At 45.7% G+C, this 26,433-nt stretch overlaps 7 protein-coding genes across 7 annotated transcripts; 5 read left to right on the top strand and 2 right to left on the bottom strand.

Annotated features, from left to right (window-relative positions):
• Positions 1–1,098: 1,098 nt before the first annotated feature.
• On the top strand, positions 1,099–2,834 carry FOMMEDRAFT_134292 (uncharacterized protein; the record flags this gene model as incomplete). The annotated part of the gene is made up of 12 exons (XM_007266831.1): positions 1,099–1,243; positions 1,295–1,314; positions 1,376–1,390; positions 1,455–1,493; positions 1,543–1,585; positions 1,796–1,828; positions 1,890–1,916; positions 1,975–2,013; positions 2,068–2,160; positions 2,226–2,307; positions 2,366–2,506; positions 2,609–2,834. The coding sequence occupies 12 exons, from the start codon at positions 1,099–1,101 to the stop codon at positions 2,832–2,834; spliced, it is 903 nt and encodes a 300-aa protein (XP_007266893.1).
• A 682-nt stretch (positions 2,835–3,516) lies between these two features.
• FOMMEDRAFT_156563 (UTP-glucose-1-phosphate uridylyltransferase) lies at positions 3,517–5,596 on the bottom strand (the record flags this gene model as incomplete). Its single annotated transcript, XM_007266830.1, has 11 exons — positions 3,517–3,525; positions 3,591–3,676; positions 3,732–3,849; positions 3,906–4,207; positions 4,266–4,316; positions 4,375–4,462; positions 4,515–4,602; positions 4,655–5,054; positions 5,114–5,247; positions 5,298–5,374; positions 5,435–5,596. The coding sequence occupies 11 exons, from the start codon at positions 5,594–5,596 to the stop codon at positions 3,517–3,519; spliced, it is 1,515 nt and encodes a 504-aa protein (XP_007266892.1).
• Positions 5,597–5,637: 41 nt separating this feature from the next.
• FOMMEDRAFT_156562 (uncharacterized protein) lies at positions 5,638–7,146 on the top strand (the record flags this gene model as incomplete). Its single annotated transcript, XM_007266829.1, has 5 exons — positions 5,638–5,733; positions 5,791–6,301; positions 6,375–6,931; positions 6,964–6,986; positions 7,065–7,146. The coding sequence occupies 5 exons, from the start codon at positions 5,638–5,640 to the stop codon at positions 7,144–7,146; spliced, it is 1,269 nt and encodes a 422-aa protein (XP_007266891.1).
• Positions 7,147–7,334: 188 nt separating this feature from the next.
• Positions 7,335–10,024, top strand: FOMMEDRAFT_156561 (Metallo-dependent phosphatase; the record flags this gene model as incomplete). The annotated part of the gene is made up of 6 exons (XM_007266828.1): positions 7,335–7,508; positions 7,703–7,914; positions 8,273–8,362; positions 8,452–8,678; positions 8,741–8,927; positions 8,977–10,024. The coding sequence occupies 6 exons, from the start codon at positions 7,335–7,337 to the stop codon at positions 10,022–10,024; spliced, it is 1,938 nt and encodes a 645-aa protein (XP_007266890.1).
• A 430-nt stretch (positions 10,025–10,454) lies between these two features.
• FOMMEDRAFT_108323 (WD40 repeat-like protein) lies at positions 10,455–11,950 on the top strand (the record flags this gene model as incomplete). The annotated part of the gene is made up of 3 exons (XM_007266827.1): positions 10,455–10,865; positions 10,927–11,467; positions 11,524–11,950. 3 exons carry the CDS (start codon positions 10,455–10,457, stop codon positions 11,844–11,846), a joined length of 1,275 nt encoding a protein of 424 aa, XP_007266889.1. The 3' UTR covers positions 11,847–11,950.
• A 296-nt stretch (positions 11,951–12,246) lies between these two features.
• FOMMEDRAFT_168216 (uncharacterized protein) lies at positions 12,247–13,795 on the bottom strand. The gene is made up of 4 exons (XM_007266826.1): positions 13,611–13,795; positions 13,426–13,528; positions 13,181–13,337; positions 12,247–13,088 (listed from the first exon to the last, which is right to left on the bottom strand). Exons 1-4 carry the CDS (start codon positions 13,754–13,756, stop codon positions 12,415–12,417), a joined length of 1,080 nt encoding a protein of 359 aa, XP_007266888.1. The 5' UTR covers positions 13,757–13,795; the 3' UTR covers positions 12,247–12,414.
• A 637-nt stretch (positions 13,796–14,432) lies between these two features.
• On the top strand, positions 14,433–25,617 carry FOMMEDRAFT_146834 (uncharacterized protein; the record flags this gene model as incomplete). The annotated part of the gene is made up of 50 exons (XM_007266825.1): positions 14,433–14,439; positions 14,494–14,738; positions 14,939–15,051; positions 15,555–15,922; positions 15,991–16,220; positions 16,277–16,436; positions 16,528–16,670; positions 16,758–16,835; positions 16,892–16,973; positions 17,030–17,150; positions 17,206–17,470; positions 17,527–17,694; positions 17,766–17,992; positions 18,046–18,255; positions 18,358–18,603; positions 18,770–18,777; positions 18,824–18,952; positions 19,235–19,367; positions 19,420–19,506; positions 19,554–19,587; positions 19,656–19,721; positions 19,784–19,837; positions 19,897–19,967; positions 20,020–20,083; positions 20,144–20,258; positions 20,310–20,371; positions 20,439–20,476; positions 20,545–20,717; positions 21,231–21,265; positions 21,437–21,462; positions 21,984–22,114; positions 22,167–22,253; positions 22,317–22,350; positions 22,400–22,471; positions 22,522–22,590; positions 22,709–22,715; positions 22,897–23,020; positions 23,075–23,136; positions 23,573–23,635; positions 23,691–23,768; positions 23,876–24,069; positions 24,205–24,335; positions 24,401–24,472; positions 24,538–24,571; positions 24,621–24,692; positions 24,751–24,804; positions 25,136–25,245; positions 25,298–25,359; positions 25,419–25,456; positions 25,507–25,617. 24 exons carry the CDS (start codon positions 14,433–14,435, stop codon positions 20,054–20,056), a joined length of 3,282 nt encoding a protein of 1,093 aa, XP_007266887.1. The 3' UTR covers positions 20,057–20,083; positions 20,144–20,258; positions 20,310–20,371; positions 20,439–20,476; positions 20,545–20,717; positions 21,231–21,265; positions 21,437–21,462; positions 21,984–22,114; positions 22,167–22,253; positions 22,317–22,350; positions 22,400–22,471; positions 22,522–22,590; positions 22,709–22,715; positions 22,897–23,020; positions 23,075–23,136; positions 23,573–23,635; positions 23,691–23,768; positions 23,876–24,069; positions 24,205–24,335; positions 24,401–24,472; positions 24,538–24,571; positions 24,621–24,692; positions 24,751–24,804; positions 25,136–25,245; positions 25,298–25,359; positions 25,419–25,456; positions 25,507–25,617.
• Between the last annotated feature and the right edge of the window lie 816 nt (positions 25,618–26,433).

Raw genomic sequence — 26,433 nt, 5'->3', positions numbered from 1 at the left:
TTTTGAAAGTATGAATTTAGGTACTAATAGTACACATTTATGTTAAGGATTGAGTGAGATGTTGTATTTTCTTTGTGTTTTTCAACTTTGTGACGAAAAAATCACGTGATCTTGCCATTCTAAGGAATTATGCAAGCAGCAGTAATATCCCAAATCACCCAAAAGAGCCATAATTAGAACTATATTCTCCTCCATCACTGTCCTTTACATCTATCTTTCCCCCTGCTTGAGGTTGTGTACTGCTGTGTACTGCTGTGTTTCACCAAGATATGTCTCCTGCGTCCCGAGTCGCCGACATTATGTTCTGGATATGTTACGTAATCCGAACATTTCTCAAATAACTCGCAGCATCTCGCGCTCACTCAAGATGTACCCACTGCTTTCCTTGCACACCATGTATGGGCACCCTGTGAGGGACATATTTTTGGAGAAAGTGATGCGGAGATTCTCTTGATACATGGTTGAACGACTGTATAATGCGCTGTTAAGCACGATCATCGCACACCTAGCCCATGATCGGAAATACCTGAAAATTTTGGTGGCGTGAAACTTGTCCGATCTCTATGCCGTCTCATATCTGGTCAATGCTTCGAAGAGATGCGTTTCTTGGCCAAGTCTCTTATGAATATTAATAGACTTTGACTCTGGGCTATATGGTGCTCCTTTACTCGTGACCTTCCGACTTGGTACGAGTGCGAGTAAGCCTCCCTACGGCTATTTGAGTACCTTTCAGATTAGAAAATGTATTCAACTAAGCATATGCCTTTTTCTAGTTATTTCAAATGTATATTTCTGCTGCGAATAGTCTAGTTTCGAGCTTCACGAGTACACTAGCTTTTTCTAAAGCTTCCGGGATTACATGAGGATTCCAAAGGAACGCGCCCATAGCTTCTTTTCTTAGAATCTTCTCCCGATCACTCCCAACATAATCATGCCTTTGTCAAATCAGGTATCAAACCCTCTAAGGACACTTAATCTAAATGAATTCTCCAGTGTAACCGCTGTCAGACTTTGATCCCGTACATATACCTCCTCACGCCCTCCCCAGCGACGGTGTTCTTTATGATCCCGCGTTCACCCTCATTATACCCATAGCAAATGACCTTCGTCATACGATCTAATGACAGTAGCAGCGACACCAACGATGGTATAGACCCTGATGTTGTGACACTCCTATTGTCAAGCACGATCTACACCACGTACTTTCAAGTCTTGATTCTGACGCTTTTGGTGTATGATCTCGGTACGCGACATTGGTGAAACTTGTATAGTTTCCGCTGACAGAACGGTGCAGCTACCACAATGGATAAAGAGGTATAATCGTACGTTCCTATAGATTGGGATGCGTATTAACGGATCCATGACCCCTTTTAAGGTCCGGTACTTCTGGGTCAGAACCCCTTTCCTCGATCTTCTCGTTATGCTCTAACCCTAAATGTGGCTTGGATGCTCAGAAAACTCCACGGAGTGTTGTCAATATTGCTTTCTTTCTAGTATGTCATTGTACCGGATCTGCTTTCACATCACTGACTGAACGTTTAGAATCGCTACATCGGCATAATGGGTCCTGCTGCATTCTTGTACTGTTCGTTCTTTACCATTCGTTATTGAGCTAGACTAGCGAATAACGCAAACATGACCTTGAAGGGAGCACGTACTCGGCAAATCATACTTCGTATGTGCACAATCGAACTTAAGGAGGTTCATCGAACTGATTCGATTGGTTCACAATAACATATATAGCTGTAAGTCTCGTCAGTATCTTGGTACATTGCATGCAAGTGACAATTATCAGGTTCTGCAACTGCCTGGCTGAAAAGTCTTTCCGGTAAGCTCTATGTCACCCAATACTTTGTGTATATGTGAACTTACGACGGCCGCTCTGCTAGACCTGACTGTCCGAGTCATAATCGACTGTAAGCTGGTGTCGATGGACCCATCATATTATGTATGGATAATCCTAAACTACTGCAGACATCCTCCTGCATAGAGTTCTGGCTCTTTACTGCTACGGTGAGTTGCAAGGACTTATGTGATAAGAGCTACCTTAATCAAACTATAATGCAGAACGAAGATTATCGATGCCACTCAAAATATTATTCGTGATGGAGGAAGGATTTCGCCTCGGAGCCTTGATCTACCTTGTACATGCTCAAGAGGGTGCGTGTGATATATCGGCCGCATACGCGCCATTTTGCCAAACTTTTTTCCCCCTTTACTTTCAGTCACTGCCATTCGCTTGTCGGACAATGTTACACTATGTACGGTCGGAAAGGCATTGTCTTTGCAGTTGCTTATAATAGACTGGTACGTAACCTTGTCATTCTTGCAAAATCAAATGATTTTCATCGGGGTTCTCAATCAGGATTATACCGCTGGCTTATGAACTCCTTATCATGGGTTTAACGCTTGCTCGCGCTGTTGAATTTTGGCAACTCTCTGCTGGTTTCAAAGGGTTGACACTAGTCAAGATCGTTGTCCTTGATCAAATTATGTATTTCGCCCTGTGAGTCGAGCTTCTCTGTGTCTACCCTACAATCTTTTTTGAAAAAAAAGGTAATTTACTGACTGGCCTTCTTTCTTATTTGAAATTTCGAAATCAAATCAGAGTCATAATATGCTGTTTATTCAACTTGCTCCAATTCGCTATCCGGGAAGCCAGCGTAGTAACCCAAACCATCACATACGCTCTCGGGAGCACCTCGTTCCTTTGTATCCTAGGCAGTCGAATGCTATTCAACCTAAAAGAAGCAGGACAGAATGGTCTTAACGAAGGAACAAGTTATCGATTAACTCAGACCGGTCCTGAGGAATTCGAGATGCGGTTCGCTTGAATTCTCTGAATTCTTTTTATGATGTTATGTTATACATATGGTTTATGTGTCGATTTTGCTTTCTCAAGGAAAAATTGTATTTACTCTGCTCTGCTCTCCTTTTCCCCTCTACAGTTAGAAATATCTAATTTGTAATATTATTATCATGAGTTATTATGATCGGAACATTGTGGAACATCCACTAGAGGAATAATTTATGGAGGAAGCTTATTCTGTCCTACCACCGAATTTCCGACCGTAACTGTCCTATTAGTTATGATCGAAACATAGCCTTAGAAAGTTATAGTGGCAAAATTTTACTGCTGCTAAGCATAAGCATTGATGCTAGCCTTCCTCGTAAGGATCGAATGAAGGCCGCCTTCCGCATACATATTGCCAAGTCTTTGGAGGATTTATGCGCTTTTATTATCAATTGTTTCTGCGACATCCAATCCTCTCTCACGGAAACGTTGTGTCTCGCAAGGTTATATTGACTTCAGCACGCTCCATGCTTTATTGTCCGAGAAGAAAGGAAACACATCTACGTAGGAGACAGAAGAATTATTATCGAGAGGTGACACACAACAGATGAAGTCGCGCATCCTCAAATCCCGGCCCTATGGATCCCTATCGTTCGTTGCTATTTTCGCTTTAACTGATCGTGGTATATGCAACTGTTGGTTGCGCGATTGGTCTCGAACGATCATAGTTCCTGGCAGCATTACGAACATTCATGAATTAGTAAACCCAACTGACAAAGAAAGGTATAAAACTGACAATCATGTTGAGGTTTCCGGAAAGTAGACGGTTTTCAAGGATGCAGCCGTCAGGGATGTCAATACGCTGGCCTTCGTTTGCAACGACTGAAAGAAGATTTAGGTTAGATGAAGAAGGCACATACTTTGTAGGACAACGTACCGATGACAGTTCCTCGAAGAGTAACGTTGCGACCAAAATAGACATCGCCCGTAACCGTCAAGTGATCGAGTTCGATGATCTTTGGGATCTTCTTGAAACGCTTCTGGAATTGTTGAATCTGATATTGAAATTTTTTAAATTTTACGCGTTGAGCTATAACGAAGGATTACTGACCTTCTTGAAATGATCGCCGAGCTTAATAACAGGGGATGTTCCGAAGAGCCTGTTCTCGTTCATGACAAGCTGACCATGCTCCAGCGAGTAGATGTCGCTCTTAATGAGCAACAAGTCGGAGCACGACTTAACGGGTAGGAAGCGCGAGCGCGGGACATTGATACCATGTGCGTTGCGGAAGTGTTTGATGGCAGCACCGCAGGCGGTCTCAAGCTGGATCACCGCCTGGCCGTCATCAAGGTTCTTTGGATTGACGATAATCTCGAGCTCCATGCCCTCCTCTTCCATGACACGTTTGAGCGCTAAATGTCAGACGGGGAAAAGTAAGATTTATGAACGACAAGACAACGATGTCCGTACCCTTCAAGTTAATCCACAAGTTATTTGTGTTGAAGATCTTGAATTTCCGAACTAAAGTTCAAAACACGAAGCTTAGCGTGTATGGCTAGAAGCAATAACAATGACATACTAGCTTTGAAGTCTTCTACATGTTCCGAAGGAACTTGGGCAATTTCAAGAAGACGGACGGTGCCTTCGTAGTCAATGAGTGTACCACCCTTTTGAGGACTTTGAGTACAAATAGGGACAAATAAACGCGCATATAGTCACCTTAACGTCGGCCTTGGTCTTGTCAGTAACTTCCATAATGAATTCTGATTGGGTATCCATCATATGTTTAAGGATTCCCTGGTCGACACTACAAAAAATTGTCAGTGCCAATCCTCAAAAGCGTTGCACATAAAACGTACACAGCACCGAGGTTGTCCGAGTTCGAGACAAACAGATATTCCTTGCCCTCAGCGAGGAGTTGATCGAGCACGCCAGAGTGTGTGATTGCATTGTATAAATCTCCGTGACCGGGAGGGTACCAGTAAATCTTGTCGTCCTCTGCACTCTTCGGTACGGGGAGCAACGTCTCCTTGTGTATACGCGGATAACGCGATTGATTAAATGTCGTAATACGCAATTGCTGATTTGCATATTTCTTGATGATCCGCAATGTATCGTCATGCGTATTGAAAGACGTCATAAGGATAAGTGGGACGTCCACACGATGCGTGGTGTTGAGGTGCTCAATCTGGCGCACGGTCAAGTCGAGGAAAGTCATGTCATCCTTCACCTCGAGCGCGCTCTTCGCCCCGGTCATACCTGCCGTGCCATTTGAATCAATTAAAAATGACGAATGATCAAACTCAATGTATGCATACCCATTGAGGTACCGAGACCACCGTTCACCTTGAGAACAGCAAGTTTGTTCAGTATTGTCGGGTCGTTGACCTTTGGAAGTGCATCGTAGGGCACGATCTGTTCTGCAGCAGGAGATTTAATCTTGTCCCATTGACTGTTGGATGCGTCAATACGCGATACGAGGTCTAAGGAGTGCGGGCTCACATTTCTACGCTCTTCGCTCGCTCTGCGAGGTAGCGGGTGAAGAGATCGAAAAAGGACTGCATCTCCGTGTCGAACGCCTACCGTAGATATCGGTTAACAGGTAAATAACTAAAAACGATATTCAACCGGTCACATACCTTCTTCATCTCGGGTTCCCGGATAGTATTGACGAGGCGACCGAGCTCGTTGCGCATGGCCTTCGCTGCCACACCAGTGGTGGCAGTCTTGAAGTCAATATGACTGGTGCCACGGACGCGCGAACTTATGGAGTCGCCTTGAGGCAGGAGGGAATTCGACATTGTTCTAGGGATTTGTCAGGGGAAATTAGATATGATGAGCGATGGGATGGACGAGAGGATGGGGGAGGGTGAAGGAGGGTGGAAGCGAGTCTGCGATTCTGAGCAGCTTTAAGTGTGACGCTGGTGACGCCGCACGTGTATACTTCCGAACGGCTTAACCGATCGCAGAAAATAGTACGTACACCGTTTCGTAGCTCGACGGCGACGTGGCGACGTGCCGTGGGGACGAGCACAGGAGGGCGGATGCAAAATCAAGAGCTTACCTTGTGATAGTTGTGAAAGAAGAAGGGGTAGTGGGTGTTGCAGGGCTCTGGACGCTCCGATGGCGCTTTAAGCTTGGTCGAATATGGATTTGTGGAGACGGTACTGCAGATGACGCCTCAAGCGATGAATCCGGTAGGCCTGATGTTCTGAGATGGGGACTGCTGGAGTTACTGCTGGAGCTGCTACTTGTACCCTCGCCCGTGTCTTCTGGACTTCCGAGTGCAGTGTCTGCACTTTCTTCACTGATTGTCCAGATCGACAGGGCCGCCCTTTTCACCCGGCTATTCCCTACCGTGAACCGGTTTGCAAGCTGTGATGACGGCCCCGGCTCGCCAAAGAACATCCCCATATCCTGCGCACGCTCGCTCAGTTCACGGCTGTATCTAGACGAACGTGTGTGCACGGCTTCCAGCAGGCCTATCGAAAAGGAAAAGGAGCGAGGTTCGACCGCGCGTTGACCGGGTAAGCTACGATGACACTTATACACGTCTTAGCGGCGGCTAGTAATCACCAGGCGCAAAATTGCATGGCGTGAACCGACATCCGTGGACTCTCACTCAGCTGTTGCTTTTGACCGTCTCTGCATGTGTGCCTCCCGTTCCTGGTGGTGGCTACGTAACGCGCTCAGACCTCGTTCCGCATTGTTGCCTCGTTCTAGATCTTCTGATCCCTCCTGCGGGAGTGCAATCGTCCACTCCCGCGTCCTCCGGTATTTCAATTGCCTCGAAGGTTTACTACTGTTATTCAGAGTTCTTTAGACTTTTATTGCGTGCATATTGTCAAGTCATCATTGCTGCAACGAATCCCTTCTTTACCCGTCACTCTGTTCGCGGCTACACGCACGGAAATGGCGCCATGTCGGATGTCCGCAGTCGGACCGTACATGAACCAAAAATGACAGAAGTCCGAGCAAAATTGCGGAAATATCCCTGCAAGGCCGTCTGTAGAGAAAATCCACAGGTTCAAACCGAATTTGGTTCAGAATTGCGTGTTACGGAATCACTGTTCCCACAACCAATCCGCACGGTTTTAGAGCTGCAATCGAGAGCTCCTAGAATATGGATATCTCCGGTTTTGTACCTGTAAACTGATGGCCCTCAAAGACCGCAACCCCTGCCATTGAGCGGTTCGTTTAATCACCAGAGGGCCTGGGTGTTCAGTTCCCATCTTCACGAGTGGAGTTGTTATCTGTACCGTATATAAGAAAAGAGTACAAGGCCGAGTCTTTCGATCTTCTTGCTCGCACTGCTCTCGGTGCCTCTGCCGCAGTTTTCTTCCGCTTTTGAACGCAATTGAGTTTTATTTTATTTTTACGCGTTCATTCCAAAGATCGATTTTTTCTGAACAAATTCTACGTCAGCCTAGAGTGGCCACGTAAGCAACGCAAATCTGATCGTCGATCCTCTACCGGAATAAGACTTCTCCCTCTTGGCTCCCATACGATCTGTGTGAGCACGAGAAACAGCCGCCAGTAATGATGCGTGCACGCAGTGCTTTACGCGCGCGTCTCTTTCTCTCGGACAGCTCTCTTGCGGCCGTCCGCTCTGTCTGGCTGCTTGCTGTCCTTTGGTACGAGGTTGGCACGTTTTATTGGACGATAACGAGGTGCCGTTGGCCTGATGTGGACCTTGTGTTCGGAGAGAAACTGGTGAGTTACGAGATTCCTCTGGCCCAGGCTTCGTTTCTCGGGGAAGACATTGGTCTGTCGTGCCGACCGAACTGAAATCTTAACCTTGTGAACCACGATGGATGGGAAAGACGACTATAACGTTGCTTCTTCTACTGTCTCAAGACATGTCTGCACAATCCGAACTTTGACTGAGTTGTCTTCTGTGCATATAGGATGACGGACCTACACCGCCAACACACGCGTTGCTCGTCACAGACCCTCAGCTTCGTGTACCATATGAGCACCCTATATGGAGACGATGGTTCCATATCACCGACGCCTCGCTACGGAAGCGATGGTCATTTGCACGTCGAACACGACCAGACGTCATCGTGTTCTTAGGTGACATGCTAGAAAGTGGAAGATATGCGATTGATGACAATGAGTGAGTAGACTTCTTTACAAACTTGAATATTTTCTTTCCTCTTCGAGGGACATATGAGCCCAAGAAGTGCCCCTTGTCGTTGTTCGGTTCTTGAGGCCTAGAATCCAAGGTTTGGCCCACTCCGGTGTCTACTTTACTGAGCAGGTAGACAATGTTCGTTGGAGGATTCCTCAAGTGATCTCTGCCTCGAGAATTTGTCGCATCTGAATAGACGCTGCTATGCGTTGGAGGACAAACGCTGCCCAAGTTTATTGTCTCACTTCAACGCAGGGCATTTCCATTGTTGTTCACGTCGATGTATCCTGCTGTACTTAATGCACTAATCTTTGCGTTGCCTAATTGTGCGAATGTCATGCAGATATTGGGAGTCTTTCCGATACTTCAAATCGGTGTTCTCGTCGGATCCGAGTACAAAAGTATTTTTTGTACCGGGTAACCACGATGTAGGGTAAGTCTGAACTTCTCTGAGTACTGCTTGCTAGACGCTGACGTTGCATGCTTTCGTCGCTGCCTGCACGAAATTCTCTCTTGGAATAGACTCGGCCCCACCGCAAGGCTGAACGCGGCACATGCTCGTAGACGTTTTGCAAAATTCTTCGGTCCTCTGAATCAAAAAGTTAGCATTGGCAACCACACTCTCGTGATGCTGGATGCCCCAGGTCTCGTTGACGAGGACTATCGCCGCGCTGCAACTGGGAAGACATTTGAAGAATGGGATGCGATACCTAATGGAGCCGTGGAGTTCATTAACAAGTTTGCTGGGTGTTCGTTCATACTTGCTACTCCTGACCTACTTTGGCAACTGGACTGAACTTTCATATTGTAGTGGGCACTGACGAACCTGTTGTACTATTCAGTCATATCCCCTTATTCCGACCAGACAGGGCACCATGTGGACCATTACGAGAAAAGGGCGGTATACGTCGAGGTGTCGGTCCAGGCTTTCAGAACATCCTGATGCGTGACACAACAAACTATATTCTTAGATATGTCAGGCCGGCTGTAGTGTTTAGGTATTTTCTCCTTTCCTTAGTAGGAAGTGTTAACTAAAGCGATGCACAGCGGTAATGACCACGACTATTGTGAATATACTCACAGTATTCCTTTACTCTCAGAGGGTCCCGAGCCAAAGGTGGAATACGTACGCGAGGTGACGGTCAAGGCTATCTCATCCCCTGGACACATCCGTAGACCGGGTTTCCAACTTTTGTCTCTTGGATCTTCCTCCTCTCAACAAGCGGACAGTAGATCGCTTGCCGACGTCCCGTGCTTCTTCCCCGATGAGCAAGCCATCTTCTACGGCCGATATCTCCCGCTGTTCGTCATATCGTTGCTCGTACTCACAGTGTCTGCATTTAGGCGACATCGTGGCAAGCAGGAGCACTTGGACGTCGTGGCAGCATATGAGAAGGGTTACGATCTAAAGGTTAATTCAGGTTTTGCCACGCCGCCTCCCTCAGGAGGTGCCAATACTCCGATTCTACGCTCGCCGTCTTTTGAACACCAACGGTTTGAAGCGGACACTGTGACAACCTCCCTTTTAAGCACAGCTCGCTCGATGGGAGCAAACAGTCTGGCTCCGACACTACGAGCAGCTGCAAATGTTCCGTTTACACCTGGTACACCGAACTTTACGGTTGACGGAGTACCTACCGCATTACGCTCACCCGGCTTATTGTCCACCTCGCCAAGTGGTGTTGCACAATCTTTCCCCCGTACTCACATTTCAAGAAGCTCCGATGTAGATGAAGAAGATGAAGAAGATTACTTCCAAACTCCTGCGCATCAAGCACGATATCGTCTCCCATCCGAAAGTAAGGACGACTACTTCAACCTTACTCTCGGCAGGGCACGACAGCGTCGGCGTTTTGTATGGACATGGACCTTCGAGCTTGGCGGACGGAGACGACGTTTAAGAATTGGTTTGCCGTTCTTACTTGAGCATTTGTGTCAGTCATTTGTTAGGGCCTTCCAAAGTCAGATGTTGGGGAGACGAGGGACTAGGGATCCTCGAGAGACAGTACTGAAAGGGTTTTTGGACGATTTATTTATGGCTGCACGGCCTGCGGCTCTCTTGTATATTTTTATCTGGATTGTCTTTCTTATATAAATCGCATTTCAGATTGCTCTATTAGTATTAGACATTTAAAACGAGTGCAGATCAGTAAATGTTGCAGTCATCTCTAATCATACAGGCATCGTCCGCCTTAGGAATGAAATACTGTTATTGTTTATGGATCGGTGACTTTGATACTAGGACGTTGGAGAGAGCAATTCGGCAGCAAATAATGTTGGACTAAAGCGACAAGTTGGGTCTCATTAGTTCGATTACATATAATTTGAAATCGCGTATCTAATCACGTGCGTGGAAACGATTTAGGTGAAATAACCACTTCAGTTCGTGCCTGGCTTGTACTTTACTTGATTGCTGCCATGACACAAACCTCTCTGCTCAACTATGAAGCACCATGTACGTTGTAGGTCTACTTTTTCTCAACAGCCGCTAACTCGTGTAATTTTCTCCAGGGGCAGTCTATGCAATGGACTGGTGCAAGACCCCGGCACCAGGACAGCACTCGCGTCCGCGAACTGCTTTCCGCCTAGCTCTCGGTTCATTCACAGAAGATTCACGAAATAGACTCGCGATTATAGGGCTACAAGACGAGCGAGTGTTGATCGAAGATGACTATGATTACGAGCAGCATGCGGATTTCGTTTCCCTTGTCGAGGCACATCATGGATACCCTGCGACCAGCGTGCAGTGGCAGCCTGCAACTGCGGCTACATCGGGATCAGGAAGTGCAGGGTCTGAGCTGCTTGCTACCTCCGGTGATGCCCTTCGTGTCTGGGAGTATGCGAGTGATAGTACTAGTGCACAGGGTGGTACATATGTCGGCATGAAGCAGGCTAGCGGTGTGCACCGATTAACACTTAAAAGTACCTTATCGGGGGTCCGTAAGATATCTTTTACTGTTGTATGGATACTCCTCTAATTTTGACCTCCTTTGACAGTCAAAAGTTCAGCAACCGGGAAATACTGGTGCTCCCATTACCAACTTCTCCTGGAATGAAAAATCCCCCTCAATGATAGTCACTTCCTCGATTGATACAACATGCACCGTGTGGAATATCGAAACTGCGAGCGCAGTAACTCAACTCATCGCACATGACCGTGAGGTCTACGATGTAGCTTGGTTACCTGGATCAACAGATATCTTTGTCTCCGTCGGTGCGGACGGTTCACTACGAGCATTTGACTTACGATCGTTAGAGCATTCCACAATTCTGTACGAAACACCCACACCGAAGCCACAAAGCGTTGCTGCCGCGAGTGCAGCTGCAGCTGGTCGACCGGCAACAGCACCTTTGCTGCGGATCGCATTCAACCCTGCAGATGCGAATTATATGAGCACGTTCCATATCGACTCAAATGACGTGCAGATACTGGATATGCGAAGTCCGGGACAACCTGTGCTGGAGTTGAAGGCACATAAAGCACCGATTAATGCCTTAGGATGGGGATCAGCTGATCAGCCTTTCCTTGCTACAGCAGGTAAATCGATTTCTCCTGATTACGTGCATTGCTTTTTAACTTGGGACTGTCTACAGCGGACGACTGCCAACTTCTTCTATGGGACATCACACAACAGCCTGCACGACCTCCATCTCAGAGCGCTCGTGGCCCGAATTCACCTCGCACGTCGGGGACGTCCACGACTGCCTCACCTAGCGGTTCATCGTCGTCTTCATCAACCAAGAAAGCGAAAGTCCTAACAGACCCGATATACGCATACACCGCACCCGCGGAAATTGGTAATATATGTTGGAGTCCGCAGATTGCTGGGATGACGATGGCATCGGGCCATTCGACTGCGCCTGGTGAATGGCTCGGTATCACGATGGGGAAGAGTATCAAAGCTCTTAAAGTATGAGCTCGAACTTGCTTTGTGATGTTCTGTATTTCTTTGCTCTTCGCGACTTATCCCCTCCGTTTAATGTTCGTGTTTGTTGAACTGGAATTGATTGAGCTGGTCTTACAGTTAGATGTCTTCTGTGTTATCTAGTGTTTGTCTGATGCAATTGTATTAATTTGTCCAAACTTGTGTGCTACAGAATATCAAGACAACTGCTTGTGATGAGGAGTTTCTCACTACCGAGTGTATGACATATTCACCTGCACATCTTATTCGCGCCACGTTGCCGCTCCCAAAGCTGGAAAGCAGATGGTATATAAAATAAGTCAATGATATTCGTAACGTGTACATAGCATAAGTCATGAAGATAAGCTATCGGTTTACAGATATCGTACATGTACAAAATCGGAGAGAGAAAGGTGAATAAACAACAGGTTAGTGGACTCATGAGTGGGATATGAAAGCTGGAAAGGGTAAACGGTGGAGCAACTATTAGGGATTTGGGTAATAATGTAGGTTATCCTTCCATCATTCAGAGCATGGACGGACTGGAAATCGTCGTAAATAGATCATGAAGAGTGAGCGTTCAATACCCAACACCGTACGGTACCGAATTTCCAACGTAGTAATTTCCTCCGTAGCTGCCATAGCTTCCGCTATGTCTGTGCCTTGACGAACGGTGGCGCGAACCCGACCGGTGTCTGTGCCGACTGTGACTACGATGGTGGCGGTGTGAGGATGGCGGTTGGATAACAGTTACGTTCGGCTGCGCTGCGGCATACGTAGGAGAGAGTGGTTGGCCATAATATCCCGATTGATAGGTCGTTGGTTGGAGATATTGAGATTGAGTTGTCATAGGCGTTCCATAGTTCATCGGGTACGCAGCTGCGTTTGAATAGGCACGTCTCCGCGAGTACGGGGCGTCATATGCACTTGTGCTGTAAGCACTCGGACTGTATGCGCTTGAACTAGCGTATCCATAACCGTCTCCTAGAAAAGGTGATGCGGGGCGAGAGCGAGAATGACCAATACTTCCTACTACAGGCATACCAGGCGAAAGTGGTGAATAAGAGCGGAGAGAAGAAGCCGAGCCACGTCGTGAAAGTCGGCCACGACCTGGATACGGGTCGTAAGCCCCTCCACCCTCGAGTAGCCACGCTTGTTCCAGTATTTGGTCGGCTGTTGCTCCTGCGCTTTCGCATGCCTCGAGACGCCCGTAGGTATCAGCCGCTCGACCAGTATATTGCCAGAGTCGTGTAGCTGCAGATTTGAATTAAAAATGTAGAATCATCACGCAAACGCCATTTCACTTCAAACTCAATGAATCAAGCGATAGGAGTGCTGCGGCTTACCTTCACTGACTGCGAGGCCAATAAGAGCTTCCCTCTGACGCTCGCGGTCGCCAGCAAGCGGTTGTGCATATATTCCGTTGTGATATTTCCAATTGCGCCAGGCTTCGTAAGCCGCTGCAGCGCCGACATCACTCGGTAGCATCATCTGGATATCACCCTGTGCACCGCAATGTGGAGAATGTTAGAACTCTATCGGTGCTTCAAAATGTTGAAGACAGAGTCGGATCGGTAGACCCGGTACTCACCAAACCACCGTATGCACGACGATGCAATATACGGGCATCCTCCATACCTATTCCCATGCTTGAACGGTTGCGCACTCTGTTCCATGCGTAGTCGTAAACGCCTCTGTGAATATAATTAGAGTGAATTAGAGTTAAGGAATTAGGTATACGGTTTGAGGACGTTTAGCCCCAGATAGAAGACATACGGATCGGCGAGCCCTCCATGTGCCCTATAGTAATCAACGCCTGTCCAGCTCGGTTGCGGCTGGTAAGAAGGTTGCATCGGTGAAAGAAATTGGTAGTTGGACGTTCCCCAGCCCGGGGCATTGCGATAGGCGTCGTAGTAGGCCATTGGAGAGATGTGGTTGAGTCAAGGCCGGCTCTTGGTCACTTGGTGGCTTATAAAGGGGCACGACAGAAGTAAATACCAAGAGTGCTAGACAGCAGGCGCGCCATCACAATACAATGTGCCCTGTATTTATACCATGAAAGATCAACAGCTGCTGATGTCAGAGGACACCCCTGTCCTGATACACACACTTAACAACGGAAAGGGTCTTCACAGCGCTAGAATACTCGGCGGGCAGTAGCATTTTTGTAAATCTCCAATATTGGCTGAGATAGTGTGGATCAGTCAGCAGAATGAGCACGTGAGCATCGCATTCTTGGCACTTGCTCAATGCTCAGCACTCTGAAACTTCACTAGTGGCTAAAGCTTGAACAGCGAGTCAGTTTATGAAGCAGGCTTGATCAAACCCTGAAACTCGGACGCTGCGTGTGTACTCAGCTCACAAAGAAGATTAAACATCATCGTCAGTACACGGCGTCGGTGGGTGTATTCGCCTTGTAAGTTGTCTGTCTCCAGATCTGGTTACTGGTAGAGGCGAGAGAATTAGTCAGCGGCTTACAGTAAGCATCGCGTCTCCTTTGGCTGCGGCTGCAAACACATTCAACACAAGTCGACAACGCGTGCTTGGTGCTCATACTTGTCTGCAACGACGTGCCAATGACATAGAGGAGACTATAGTATGCCAGGTGTGGACTGAAAGCACTCGCATGAAGCTTTATCTGACCTTCAATGCGAAGTAGAATCTCTTTATGCTGCGTTTGCCGTACCCAACTTCGACGCTAATGAATACGCAAATGCCATACTTGCTGGAGAACCGTTCCCTCCGCCACCACCCGTCACATCTGGGGACTCTTCACAAACTCATGCGGGCAAGGTAACAAAAGTCGCTCCAACGTCATCTGAACCGGCAAAAGAAGATATTTCTGTCGCAATTTCGAAGCTAACTCTTGGTATCGATGACGTCTCTAAGCAGCTCAAAAATGTGGTGCGTGCACCATCCTGCACTGTGCTCCAGGATTCGTCCGACTGACTGACTGCTTCATTTCATCTGTATGCTTGCTCGCGTCTCATATCGATCGGCTTGTAAACTTTGTTGCCTACCTGGTTCATCTTATGCTAATATCTGCGTGAATCTTCCTTGTATGGTGGGGTCAATGCCCCGGCATGCGTACCGTATGGTTCCAGGTGACCAATAACCATGAAACTCTCCTTATTCAAGCTGCTGGTGTAGGCGCCCTTGAAGACAAATTGCAGACTGTGAAATCTGGATTGGAAGAGGTATCCGCTTCTCAGGACAAGTGCGTGATTCTTATTCATGCGGCACTCAATGAATTCTTATTCGAAACCGTATTCTCTTTTGAATCTACTCAATACTGCGGAAATGAATATGCTTTCGGAATACCCCTCGGATTGAATTGCATCATTTACGCTACCGCCGACACATGTTCTTCCCATTCTCGGCTTACTCGAACTCTCTCTCCACACTCGACTACTGCTTGCACGGCACACCCGCGGAAATGAATCATTCTGAATCTATATCTATCGAGATCTGTTTTGTTCTATCTAATATCTCACCTTTCGGATGCATTCTCCTGACTTAATGTTTCTTGGTCCTTGGATTCTCCACAAACTTGTCGTGTGCCGCTCCTTCTCCTGTTCCTCTGGGCAATGAATGTGTTCGGACACGATGATTCCACGTTAACCACTTTTATATGTCAACTGGGCTTCTATGGCTGTCTTTGACGTCCGACCCCAACTACTACAACTCCCGTGCATAACCACGCATCGAAGCGCCGCACAGGCTCCGTACGAAGATTCGAACACCATGTACTGCTCTTGGGGTATATGCTTCGCGTCTAGCACGCCTTCAGTGCGCAGCCGATGCCTTACGGAGAACTGCACGCTTCGTGGTTCTAGCACGTAGGCTGGAAAGTCAAATGACAGAGCTCTCTCGCTTGTCTACCGAAGATGGCTCGGATCCGGTATCCGCTAGAGATGGAAAGGATGCAAAACGTAATGTCGGTGGTTCAGGGGAGTCTCGGCGACGAGATAGTGAAGCTCGGATAAGTGTTTCGGAAAGGCGACCGAGTGAGGATCACTTGAGCTTAGGTAGCGAAAGCGATAAAGAACGTGCCATCGCAAAGGCAGCTCTAACGGTTGCTGAACTAGGTAAATCATCATCGAAATTACTTGGTTGGCATTATTAAATGTAACTCTGTTGACGGAGAATGTTGTAGTCGCCCTCCTTGACGCGCCGCCAGATGAGGGCCGACCCAGCAATGCATTAGAACAGGGTATTGGTGCCGAAACGACAACACAATCGCCGCTAGATGAAGACTTTGAAGTCACCGAGATTCCCCTACGCTCGATACACGCCGTGACAGGCTATATCCCCGCGATCGAGTCCGCTCGCACAAAGATTTCTTCCGAGATGGAAATAATGGTTCTTACAGGCCTTGGTTCTCTTGTATGTTCCTTTGTTTCATCTTGTTCTTATCTCTTTACTTAAGTGGTTATTAATAGAACCGTTCGCTACTTGCCTCGTCGCTGCAAACAGCTCACAACCTTCGTGTGCTCCCAAATCTCGTGCAGTCCCTCCTTGCAGATCTAACCGATGCGGTTGAGCAACGCATCAAGCTAGCGTTTGATATATCGAGAATTTCGAAGGAACTTAATGCCAAAGGTATGTCGTACATGCACTTTTTCATGTTCACATATATTTCAAACAACTGCGATCACCGGATACAATAACTGAATCGATTTTTATGGTTCAGAACAGACATCAACTGCCTCTGGGCTGTTATATCGGTCTCGAGTACGAACGGAGCCGACGAATGTAACGGCTCCGCAGTTCGGTGCGGCTCTATGGACTAGACTGGAGGCTCTGATTGGCGAATTAGCGGATTGCTGTATCAAGGTCCGTTCATGACGTCCCTTAACTGTTTCTCGCTGTGAAGCGACGCGTTTGTTGATATGAGCTAATATGCTGCTTCTTTTCAATTAGGTATATACCCTTGAAAAGGTTCTCCAACTTAAGAAAGACACCGTGACTCAGACAAATTTCATGGATGAAGCGATGAAGGTACAGTTCTTTTGTGTGGCCTGAGTGACCTTGCACTTACTCATGTCGTTCGAAAGGTGCTTGAAAATAAGCCTAGTTCAACGTTCTGGACGGTTTTGGCAAGGACGCTTGAGAAACAATGCAAAGATGCTTCCCGAAGTACGTGAGTTTCTCAAAGACTTTCGACCGTTATTCATTAGTTTGGTACCGTCCAGATTCAACGTTCATGCAACAAACGTTAAGTTCGGGTTATCCCCGTTTACTTCGCCTCTTCCACGAGTTTTTCGCAAAGATTGCTGTTCATACGGATACGATATATACACAGGACAAGCAGAGGTATAGCCGTGCCCTTGACTTTATTTATGTATTAATCTGAACGCAAGTATCTAAGCCCTGAAACCATCCTTATTTTACGGGCTCTTTCCGTCTTTGAACAATCGTACCTTCAGCGCTCCGCGAATCGACTAAATGAAGTTGTTGCACAAAGCGTCGCGGGCGGTGCTCGTGCTCCACCTGCCATGGGTGAAGGCTTGGGAATAGCTCGTGCGGCTGCGAACGAGCTAGACGCAGCTAAATTTGACCCACTTCTGATCAAGGCTGTCGCGAAAAATGTTCAATCGAGCTTGGAGTTGCTTTTGACAAGATTAGACCCTCTAGTACGTCTTTGTTCTCGAAGATTTGGATACTCCCTGACTGCGATTTGATGGTATAGATCGTGCGAGATAGATGGGCGACAAGTCTCCTGGGTCCGGTCAGTACACCTCAACAAACGCAGAATGCACAAGTCGCAACGTGTCTATATCATTGCGCTACGCGGTTTAACAGCCTCGAAGGCGAATATTCGGAGTCAGTCATCGCAATTCTTCAACCTTCTGTCAGGGTGATTTTATTTCATTTAATTTTGCGTCTTACTCTTTTAATGATAACAACATTCTGTTTTTGTTTTTGTAGGAGCTCCACCGTACGTATGATAGAATCGTGGAGCCACTGCTCAGTGCTATCCGAAGGGAGCTTAGTGCCATACTTGCCAAAATGCATAAGCTCGACCTTGGGGCTCCTGATGCTTCTGCCGGAATGGGTGGTCCGAGCACGTACATGAAAGATCTAGTCGAGAAGCTGAACTTTGTTAAGACGGAGGTACTTGCCAAGTTCAATGTTGGGGACGCGTCTCGTGAATGGTCTGTTCCTAGTTGTTCAATCCGTAACTTGGTAGCTGAATTTGGTGCAACAGGGTGGCGACGATTGCAAAGAATGTCGTCCGTTCATTCGTGCTAAATGCATCAATAGCAAACCCCCTTGGCGAAGGCGGAAAACTGCAGCTCACGAGTGACATGACTGAACTTGAATTTGCATTGAGCGCGTTTATGGCAGACGGAGGGTCCCAGCGAGCGGTTAGACTAGACGTTATTGGCGACGATTACCGTGCATTGCGTGCAATGCGGTGAGTAAGATTGATGCGTAGTAAACCGTGAGCTTCGTATTAATCCCATTTCTGCAGCCCTCTCCTTTTCCTTGATACTGCTATGCTATCCTCCCCAACTAGCACTTCGGGTCTTCCTCCATTAGTCGTCTTACACCACATTCTTGTACGCTCACCGCTTCCTCTACCGCATTCTCTGCATGGATGGAGTGAAGCTGAGTACGTCCGCTGGGTAGAAGAGCATACCGAAGAGGAAGCTCTCACGCTTATAGACGGTGTTCTTATCCACTGGGAAAAGATCAACGAGCCTGGGTCCGAATCTATCATCGATCAAGATCCGGAGAAAGCGAAGGAGTTTGTTCAACTAGCGTACGCCGTCCTATCCGCTTCCATTCAACGGCATTAGTTTCTATCTGTATATGACCATGCATCAATTGCACGTGGGTGATCGGCGGGAGGTTCACATTCTGATTATCTTTCCTGCGGTATTCGATCATGATGAAAGTACAACTGACAAGTTATTTTCGAAACGTAGTATCTCAGGTAAGGCTTTTGCTGCTATGGCGCACGAACGTAAGTTTGGCATAAGACGAAACTGGTGGACTCGAGGACAAGGTAGTCTGTCTTCTGGGAATGATGGACGGCCATCGAATAAGGTCGTCAGATGCGCCACAAGTATTCTCCCCATCGAATCGTCCCATCTTCAATCAAGATCAAGGTTTGTGGAAGATGTCCGTTGCTAGGACTAATACTCTTAGATTAGCTTTCGGGCAGTTGCTGGTATATACTTATTCCGCGTACCGAGCATCTCTCCGCCCTTCGTCTCCATTGTTTTTCTACGACTAGCTTGTGCCTTTGTCTTGATCTGCATCTTGGCCTTCCATTAAAATCCACTGGCTGGATGTCATGTTCGACTACCGCACTATTGCTCACACCGCACCTGAAATGGATCTTGGACACAATAAAAGTGTCATTCTGAGCGTTTATTTCTCGTTTCTAGTCATTGGCGGACATGTCTGCTTGCCTCTCTTGATCGCAACGCTGGTCTTAACCAGGGCGGTAACCCGTCGCCATCCGGCACTAGTTAATCTATTAGTGCTGTGGATGGCGTACGCTACGGCGTGCCTAATCTTGTGAGCCCAATTCTCTCGTACGTGCCAACCTGACTTATTGCGGCTCGTGTAGGCTTTACTCTGGAGAGCAAAGTAAGAGAGAGCCAAGTTACGCCGTTTGCTTGGCGCAGGCGTCAATGATTTATGGGAGTATTACAGGGTAAGTGCATTTTGTAAACGCCCTTTCGGAAGCTAAGGCTATTTCAGGGGGGAGATTGCGACGTTATGCCTCGTCTTGCAAGTGAGTGATTACATTAATTTGGCTTGTATAAACTTTTACAAATACGAATTCTTTAATTCTTTGTACAGTTATGGATGGAGTTTCAGTTTCGAGGCCAAACGTTCTACAAGCATTCTAAGCTGTCTACTATATTGGTTTAGTATCACTTCTTCAATGCTTTTGCGTTGAAATGAACTCTTCTACTTCGTCGATATAGCTGCTACTAGCCCCCTGGACTGTGTTCCTTTTCTTCATGATTCTCGCTCTTATCGTGAGTATTCATGACGTTGCTCCAATTGCGAGTACGATCTTACTCATTTCTGCTCTTAGATTGGACTGAAAGATCCGTCAATTGTCACAAACAAATGGGTCTTCTATTGCACAGTGTCGTCAAACTTCATGTAAGTCAATACCTCCTCTCTCTCAATCTTCGATTCACACAACGGTTTGCAGAGCAGAGTATACACTGTTAGTGCGATGTGCCTGGTGACACTAGTGCTTATCCTTGTCTTCCAAGGTACGCAACCGTTCAGTCATGTTTAATATGTAACTTTCCGTATAATGTAATAATTTATAGGCTTGGTCCACCGCTTTCTTTACAAATCCAGCAGAGCCAAGGCAATTGACCAGAGCTCACTCCGTTTGTCACTTCGGGTGACCATCTTCACACTCTTTTCCCTCGTCTCGTTCATGTGAGTGTTAAAAGATCCTATATCTGATTATCCTAATTCGCTTGGCTTTAGCGTCGGAATTATAATCGCTTTCGAGCCAGCAGACCCAGCCGTCTACGTTCTCATATCACTACGTATGATTTCCCGCTACGTTCTTAATTCCCTCGGGTCCTAGTTACTGATATGATTTCCTTCTGTTAGTACCTCTCGTTACGTTCCTTATATTCGGGACTCAGAAAGTACGTTAGTAGTTCGTCTTGTCAATAATTAGTGTTCGCTCATACCTTTCCCATGTATTCGTTAAAAGGAGAACCTGCGACTATGGTTCAGAGTGGGGAGAAAACCACTCCGACGTGTCCAACTGGAACCGATAACATTTAAAACAGGCACTGTGCGAGGGTCTGGATATTCCCATTCAGATAAGGACCTAGATAAACCTCTTCCTCGTACCCCACGATCGCCTGATGAAAACGGAAATGTGTAAGGCACTACGAGCAGTTATCAAAATTATGTCTTTGCAGGCGGAACGGACAAATTTGCCCGAGTATAATGTGTACTAGTAGGAGTGATCTTACATGGTTATATAAACACCAAATACAACAATTTTCGTCAATAACATTGTCCAAAGATGAATGCATATGAGCGTGTGATCGACCCAGGAGATGAATGGTATGCTAATGACATAAACCACATGCTAAAATGAGAGGTCCTAATGATAGTGACCGAAGCCAATCTCATGCTGGAGGCATAAGTTGACTGAAATAACCAAATAGGGATATACTTCTTTGCAACCATCAATACTGGCTTGGAAAGCTGTTCAAAACGAAACCTTGTGCCTACTGTTGCCAAAGATATCTAAATAGTGAAGGAGGTACCAGCAAATGCTGCCAGAGCGCCTGAAGAATGCTGCTCGCCGGCAATTTCAAAGACTTATCGTACGCTAGTCTGGCACCATACCCGATCATCACTGCATAGATACAATATCATTCAAAGGTTGTTACAGGGCCCAGGAGAGCAACTGGCGCCTTGTAAGTCAGATTATCATTCATTGCGGAGTTTTAACTTTGGATGATGTGACTCATGTGCGTACACGCGTGATTGGAACTTTATCATTCTAATTCGTACTTCGGTTCTTCTGTTGGAATGCCTGTTTACCTTGTTCAAGTCTTGTTGCTATTCACATATTGTTCGGATCTCAGGCGATTCCGGTGTTGGCTATCCGAGTGTATGTATCGGTAACAGATGAACACTTGGAAACTGTGGCGTGCTTTCTTGTTCCAAATTTCGACCGTTCGGCCTCACAGCGCTAACTTAAGCACAAAGAGAACTCTGATGATCACTGCAATTGAACGTCCTAGGCCTGGTGCATCACGTTTCTACGGTATGCTCGGCGTGCAGTCAATGACTCCGTAGCTACCGAGGTCAAATATGCACTCGAGCTCTTGAGCTGCTCAAACTTGATCCCGTTAACTCTTCATTCTGTGTGCTGGCTCACCTCTTTCTTTGATACATTAACTGCAGGTACTTTGAACGAACTTAGCCACCATTAAATATGGTTGCCGCATTACCTTCGTTTTACTTTCCTCCTCGTGATGGTGATGGATATCCAAGTGCGTACCTCCTGGACCGCAGCACTGTTCAAAGCACTTACAAGCATGAAATGCTGCAGTCTCGCAATCACTCCTGACCACGTCGAATGGACGGCATTACAGCATTAGTGCCGTAGTAATCTTCTTTTTCCTCCAGATATTCGGCGGGCAACTCGGAGTTCCTCTAATACTTCTCACTCTGTATACTGCCAAAGGAGTGAGAAGACACCCGATGCTCGTGAATTTCCTCGTTACTTGGGTCATTTACTCGGTTTCATTCTGTATCCTGTGAGTGTGTGTTCTTGACGACTGTGTATATCTCTACTCAACCTTGAAATAGCCTGTACCTTGGAAGACAGTTTGGTCCTGAGCCTCATCACGGTCTCTGCGCTGCTCAGGCAGCGTTAATTTACGGGACCGCTGTCATGTGTGTATTCCTGTAGAAGATTTGTTCAGTGAATATAAATTTACTGACTACGAAATGTTTTAGGACGCCAACAGCAGGCCTCTCTTTCATTTTAAACGTACGCGCTCATATACAATGAGAATAAGGCTTGAACTTATAGTTAGTAGCTCTGGTTTAGTCTCCGTGCTGTCACCGAGAACAAGTCAATCGCCACGAACCAGACAGTCAGGAATTACCTAGTGGGTTTATGCAGCTTCGATATTGCATTTGAACTGAAAAAATTGCCCAGCTGATTGCTGCTCCATATGGCGTATTCGTAGCCTTCGTCATTTTCACCGCTTCTGTAAGGAAGATTCTGGTATACTTATGAGACTTTTACGAAAGAAATCTAACAGTGCTCTTGTGGTAGTACGGAGCAGTAAATCCCGTAAAACTGTCAAGGAACCGCTACTTGTTCTACTGCACAATTAACTCAGAGGCCGTGTAAGTCTGTCATTTGACACCGAGATACGACCTTTGACTTACAAAGCTTTTCAGGGACGTAGTTCCTGCAACATCGGCAACAATCATGTTCATCATTATTGTGCTCGAAGGAAAGTCAGGCCATTTTCCATGGAATACCAAAATTAAAAATTAACTTAATACATTTCTACGCATATAACAGGCTTAATTGCAATTAAGTTGTATCGAATGCACAAGGCTTTTAAGGACATGAGAAACAGCGGACCACCGCTTCACCTTATAGTCAGAGTCGGAATTTTCAGTATCTACTCATTTCTCTCCATTGTGTGCGTTTCCAATCTCAAGCATATCTGTTTGCCACTTATCACTCACCCGTATAGTGCTTGCATTGGTTTCTGGTCAAGAACAGGAGCAGAGCTACCCTACATAATCCAAGCTTCACGTGAGTGTATGCTAGAATCAATGCGTGCGGCGGTACGCTCATAATCCTTCCTGGAATGCAGTTCCAACCGCAGCATTTGTTATATTTGGTACACAGATGGTTGAGTCTTCCGAGATTTGGACTAGACATGTTATTATTAACTTCAATTCCATTTCTCCAGGACTTGCTCGAAGCTTGGGGATTAATCCGTCTGTGGCGTTCTATTCGGCAAAAACATCTGTAACACAATCTGTCTAATCCTTTCTTCTACTCCCCTATCTTGGTGCTTGCTTGGTGTTGTATCTAATAGTTGGTTTTAGTACAATGCTACATTGTTCATAAGCCTTGTGCATCTTTATATCGTTATGGTTAACTGAGTTTTGGCTTTTAACGTATACTTTTATTGAGAAAATTTGTGTGTTTGAATTGTCTATAATAACATTCTCTTGCTTCAAAGGATGGAACAAACATTCTAGAGTGTACAAAATGCTTCTAATTGTTGTGAAGATACTGGATGGCAGTAGGCATGTGCAAAGCCGTGAACAGATAAACTCGACATTGTCTGATCTTCACAGTTATCCAGCCACTCGGCTTTACTTTCACACACAAGTCTGATGAAATCCCTCATCAGTCAAAGAGAACATCCGATCAAGGTCTCCTTGCGAATCTATTCCCGGTTGTTCTTCAGAATGTATCATACACAAAACTGTTGCATCACATCTTCATCTGATGCATGCTGGTATGGAAACACTGACTGTAGCATGCCCTTCAGTCATCTCTTCGATACATATTGACAGCACTCCTACTCAACCTGTTGTGTCATTCCCCCTTCACTTTTGCAACTTTTGTTCGCCTGAGACGTTTGGTTCTTTCAAAGACGTGCATAATCCAGTGACATGCAATCCGGATTACCCTCGTTTTATTTCCCACTACGTGAGGACAATAGTTCCACAGGTACGAAATTCTCTGTAATATTTGTCCCTTTTCAAGCACTGACAAGTGGATACAACAGTCTCCCAGCCTTCCTTTAGTACCTCAAATCGTCAGCACTTCACCTTAGCTGGAGCTGTGGCATTCTTTTTATTGCAGATCCTTGGTGGACACGTCGGAATTCCTATGATTCTACTAACTTTACGTATTGCCAAAGGCGTGAGGAAGCACCCTATGCTTGTTAATTTCCTAGTTACCTGGGTCATTTATTCGACTTCCTTCTGCATACTGTAAGTACAGCATTCAAGTTATTTGTGTTTTTCTTCTGACACAGTACAAGACTGTATATAGGAAGACAATTTGGTCCGGAGCCAAGCCCGATCCTCTGCAATATCCAAGCATCTCTAATTTACGGAACTGCTCTTTTGTACGTCACTGAATCTAGATTATGTGCTTACACAAACTAAGCACAGTTCTCAACAACTTGAACAGGACGCCGACTGCAGGACTGTCATTTGTTCTTAATGTGAGTAATATGCTCTTGACAGTATGGCTTACAAGCTTAGCCATGTCAGCTCTGGCTTAGTCTTCGCAATGTGACAGAAAATAGATCAGTTATTAGTAACCACACGATACGCAACTATTTGGTTAGTTAGTATTTGTATTAATCTAGGCCCTCTCCATTGATTTGACTATGATTTGTAGCTCATGGCAGGTCCATATACTGTCTTTATGGTAGTTGTTGGCTTGACTGCAGCAGTGAGTATGAGAATTATCATAATTATCATGTGTATTAATCTGATAACATTATCTGTCAAAGTATGGAGCTGTCAATTTGAACCAGGTCTCGAGAAACCAATACTATTTCTATTGTACAATAAACTCCAAACTCGTGTATAGTTTTGAAAAAATCTTAGAGGCTGTTTCCTGCTGATTATGCTTGCATAGTGATTTCATTCCAGCTATTGCTGCAATAATTCTGTTTACCATCATCGTTTTTGAAGGAAAGCTATTTTCCATATCTATATTTTATACAACTACTAACTCCCTTATCTTCTCTTTCAAAATAATAGGCCTTATTGCATTTAAGCTATACCAAATGCACACGGCCTTTGTGAATATGAGGTCGAATAGTAGTCCTCCGCGAGAGCTCATAGTAAGAGTTGGAATATTCAGTGTCTATTCGTTTCTGGCTATTGTGTGCGTACTTTGTATTCTCAGATTCTGTTTCTACTAAAACTACTCTTACCAGAGCGTGTATTGCATTTTGGCTAGAGACAGGTGCTGAATTGCCTTACATCATACAAGCCTCCCGTAAGCTCGCCTTAACCAAGTACTCTTGGCTTATACTAATATGTGCGAATTTGGTTCAGTACCAACTGCAGCATTTCTGATATTTGGAACACAGAGGGTGTGTGCTTCAGTTTTCACAAATGTGTATATTTAACCTTGAGTGTGTAGGACCTACTCGAAGCTTGGGGTGTAGTTCGCTTGTGGCATACAATTCGACAGAAGCCAAAAGTTGTCCAAGTGGTTGAGATTCCTAAGCCCCATCCTCTTCTCAGCTCCTAAGAATCCCTATGAAACTTCACACTGTACTTTTTCTTGGTTTAGCCAATTTGCAATTTGTTAGCTTCAGATAGTCTTGTTAAAGTGTTGTATCTTTTCCTTTATATTTGTGATACATCTGCAAACAATTCCGAACGTTGCACAGCTGTCTCATTTCATCATTGTAGAAGAAGTGTCTCAATCAATAGTGATGCATGGAATGCAACTCTACTCGTATAAGTACAAAGTTATCTGAAATATTGTCTGAAATATATTTAGACAGCATATGTTGGGACCCATTCCTCCAAACCTTGCTTAAGGTACGAAACTCACATTAGAATTGCTTGAAAACACAAGATAGGATTCACACAACAATTTACACACAAGGAAAATGGAGAATTTGTTCATGCTACTAGCATAGGAGGGCCAAGATAGAGATAGTTCCTGCAGAAGTAGTAGTTTAGTCCATAATGAAAATACAAGTTACTTTGCATTTCCTTACCAATCATTTGATTATCAAACTTGTTCCAATTGTTAAATGCTTATGTCTGCAATCTTTGAGAGCCTATGTAAACAAAACAGCATGTTAGGTTTGACACATTTACAAGAATTAATCACTCACAAGGAAATTATTCAGCAAAATTCTGTGTATGATTTTGATGACTATGTTGCAGATTGTTCGACCTGTCTCTTTTCAGAAAAGAGGTTGATTTCTGTGTTTGAATCCTGACTGTTAATATTGTTACTTACCTACAATACTATCAAAGTGGTTTTGTTCCAATACCAAGTTCTGCTAATGGTTCCTTTCACAGATGATACAAACCAAGAAAGGTGTATTGC

The sequence above is a fragment of the Fomitiporia mediterranea genome (genome assembly GCF_000271605.1).
Source record: "Fomitiporia mediterranea MF3/22 unplaced genomic scaffold FOMMEscaffold_6, whole genome shotgun sequence".
Taxonomy (NCBI): Eukaryota; Fungi; Basidiomycota; class Agaricomycetes; order Hymenochaetales; family Hymenochaetaceae; genus Fomitiporia; species Fomitiporia mediterranea.
The sequence above is the reverse complement of the archived record's forward strand: the minus strand, read 5'-3'. Positions and strand labels throughout refer to the sequence as shown.

Coding starts and splice junctions, on each gene's coding strand:
- FOMMEDRAFT_168216 (XM_007266826.1), bottom strand. CDS start 13,756: ATGGCCTACTACGACGCCTATCGCAATGCCCCGGGCTGGGGAACGTCC. Junction 13,529..13,610: donor CATGGAGGGCTCGCCGATCC/GTATGTCTTCTA, acceptor TTATATTCACAG/AGGCGTTTACGACTACGCAT. Junction 13,338..13,425: donor GTCGTGCATACGGTGGTTTG/GTGAGTACCGGG, acceptor TGCGGTGCACAG/GGTGATATCCAGATGATGCT.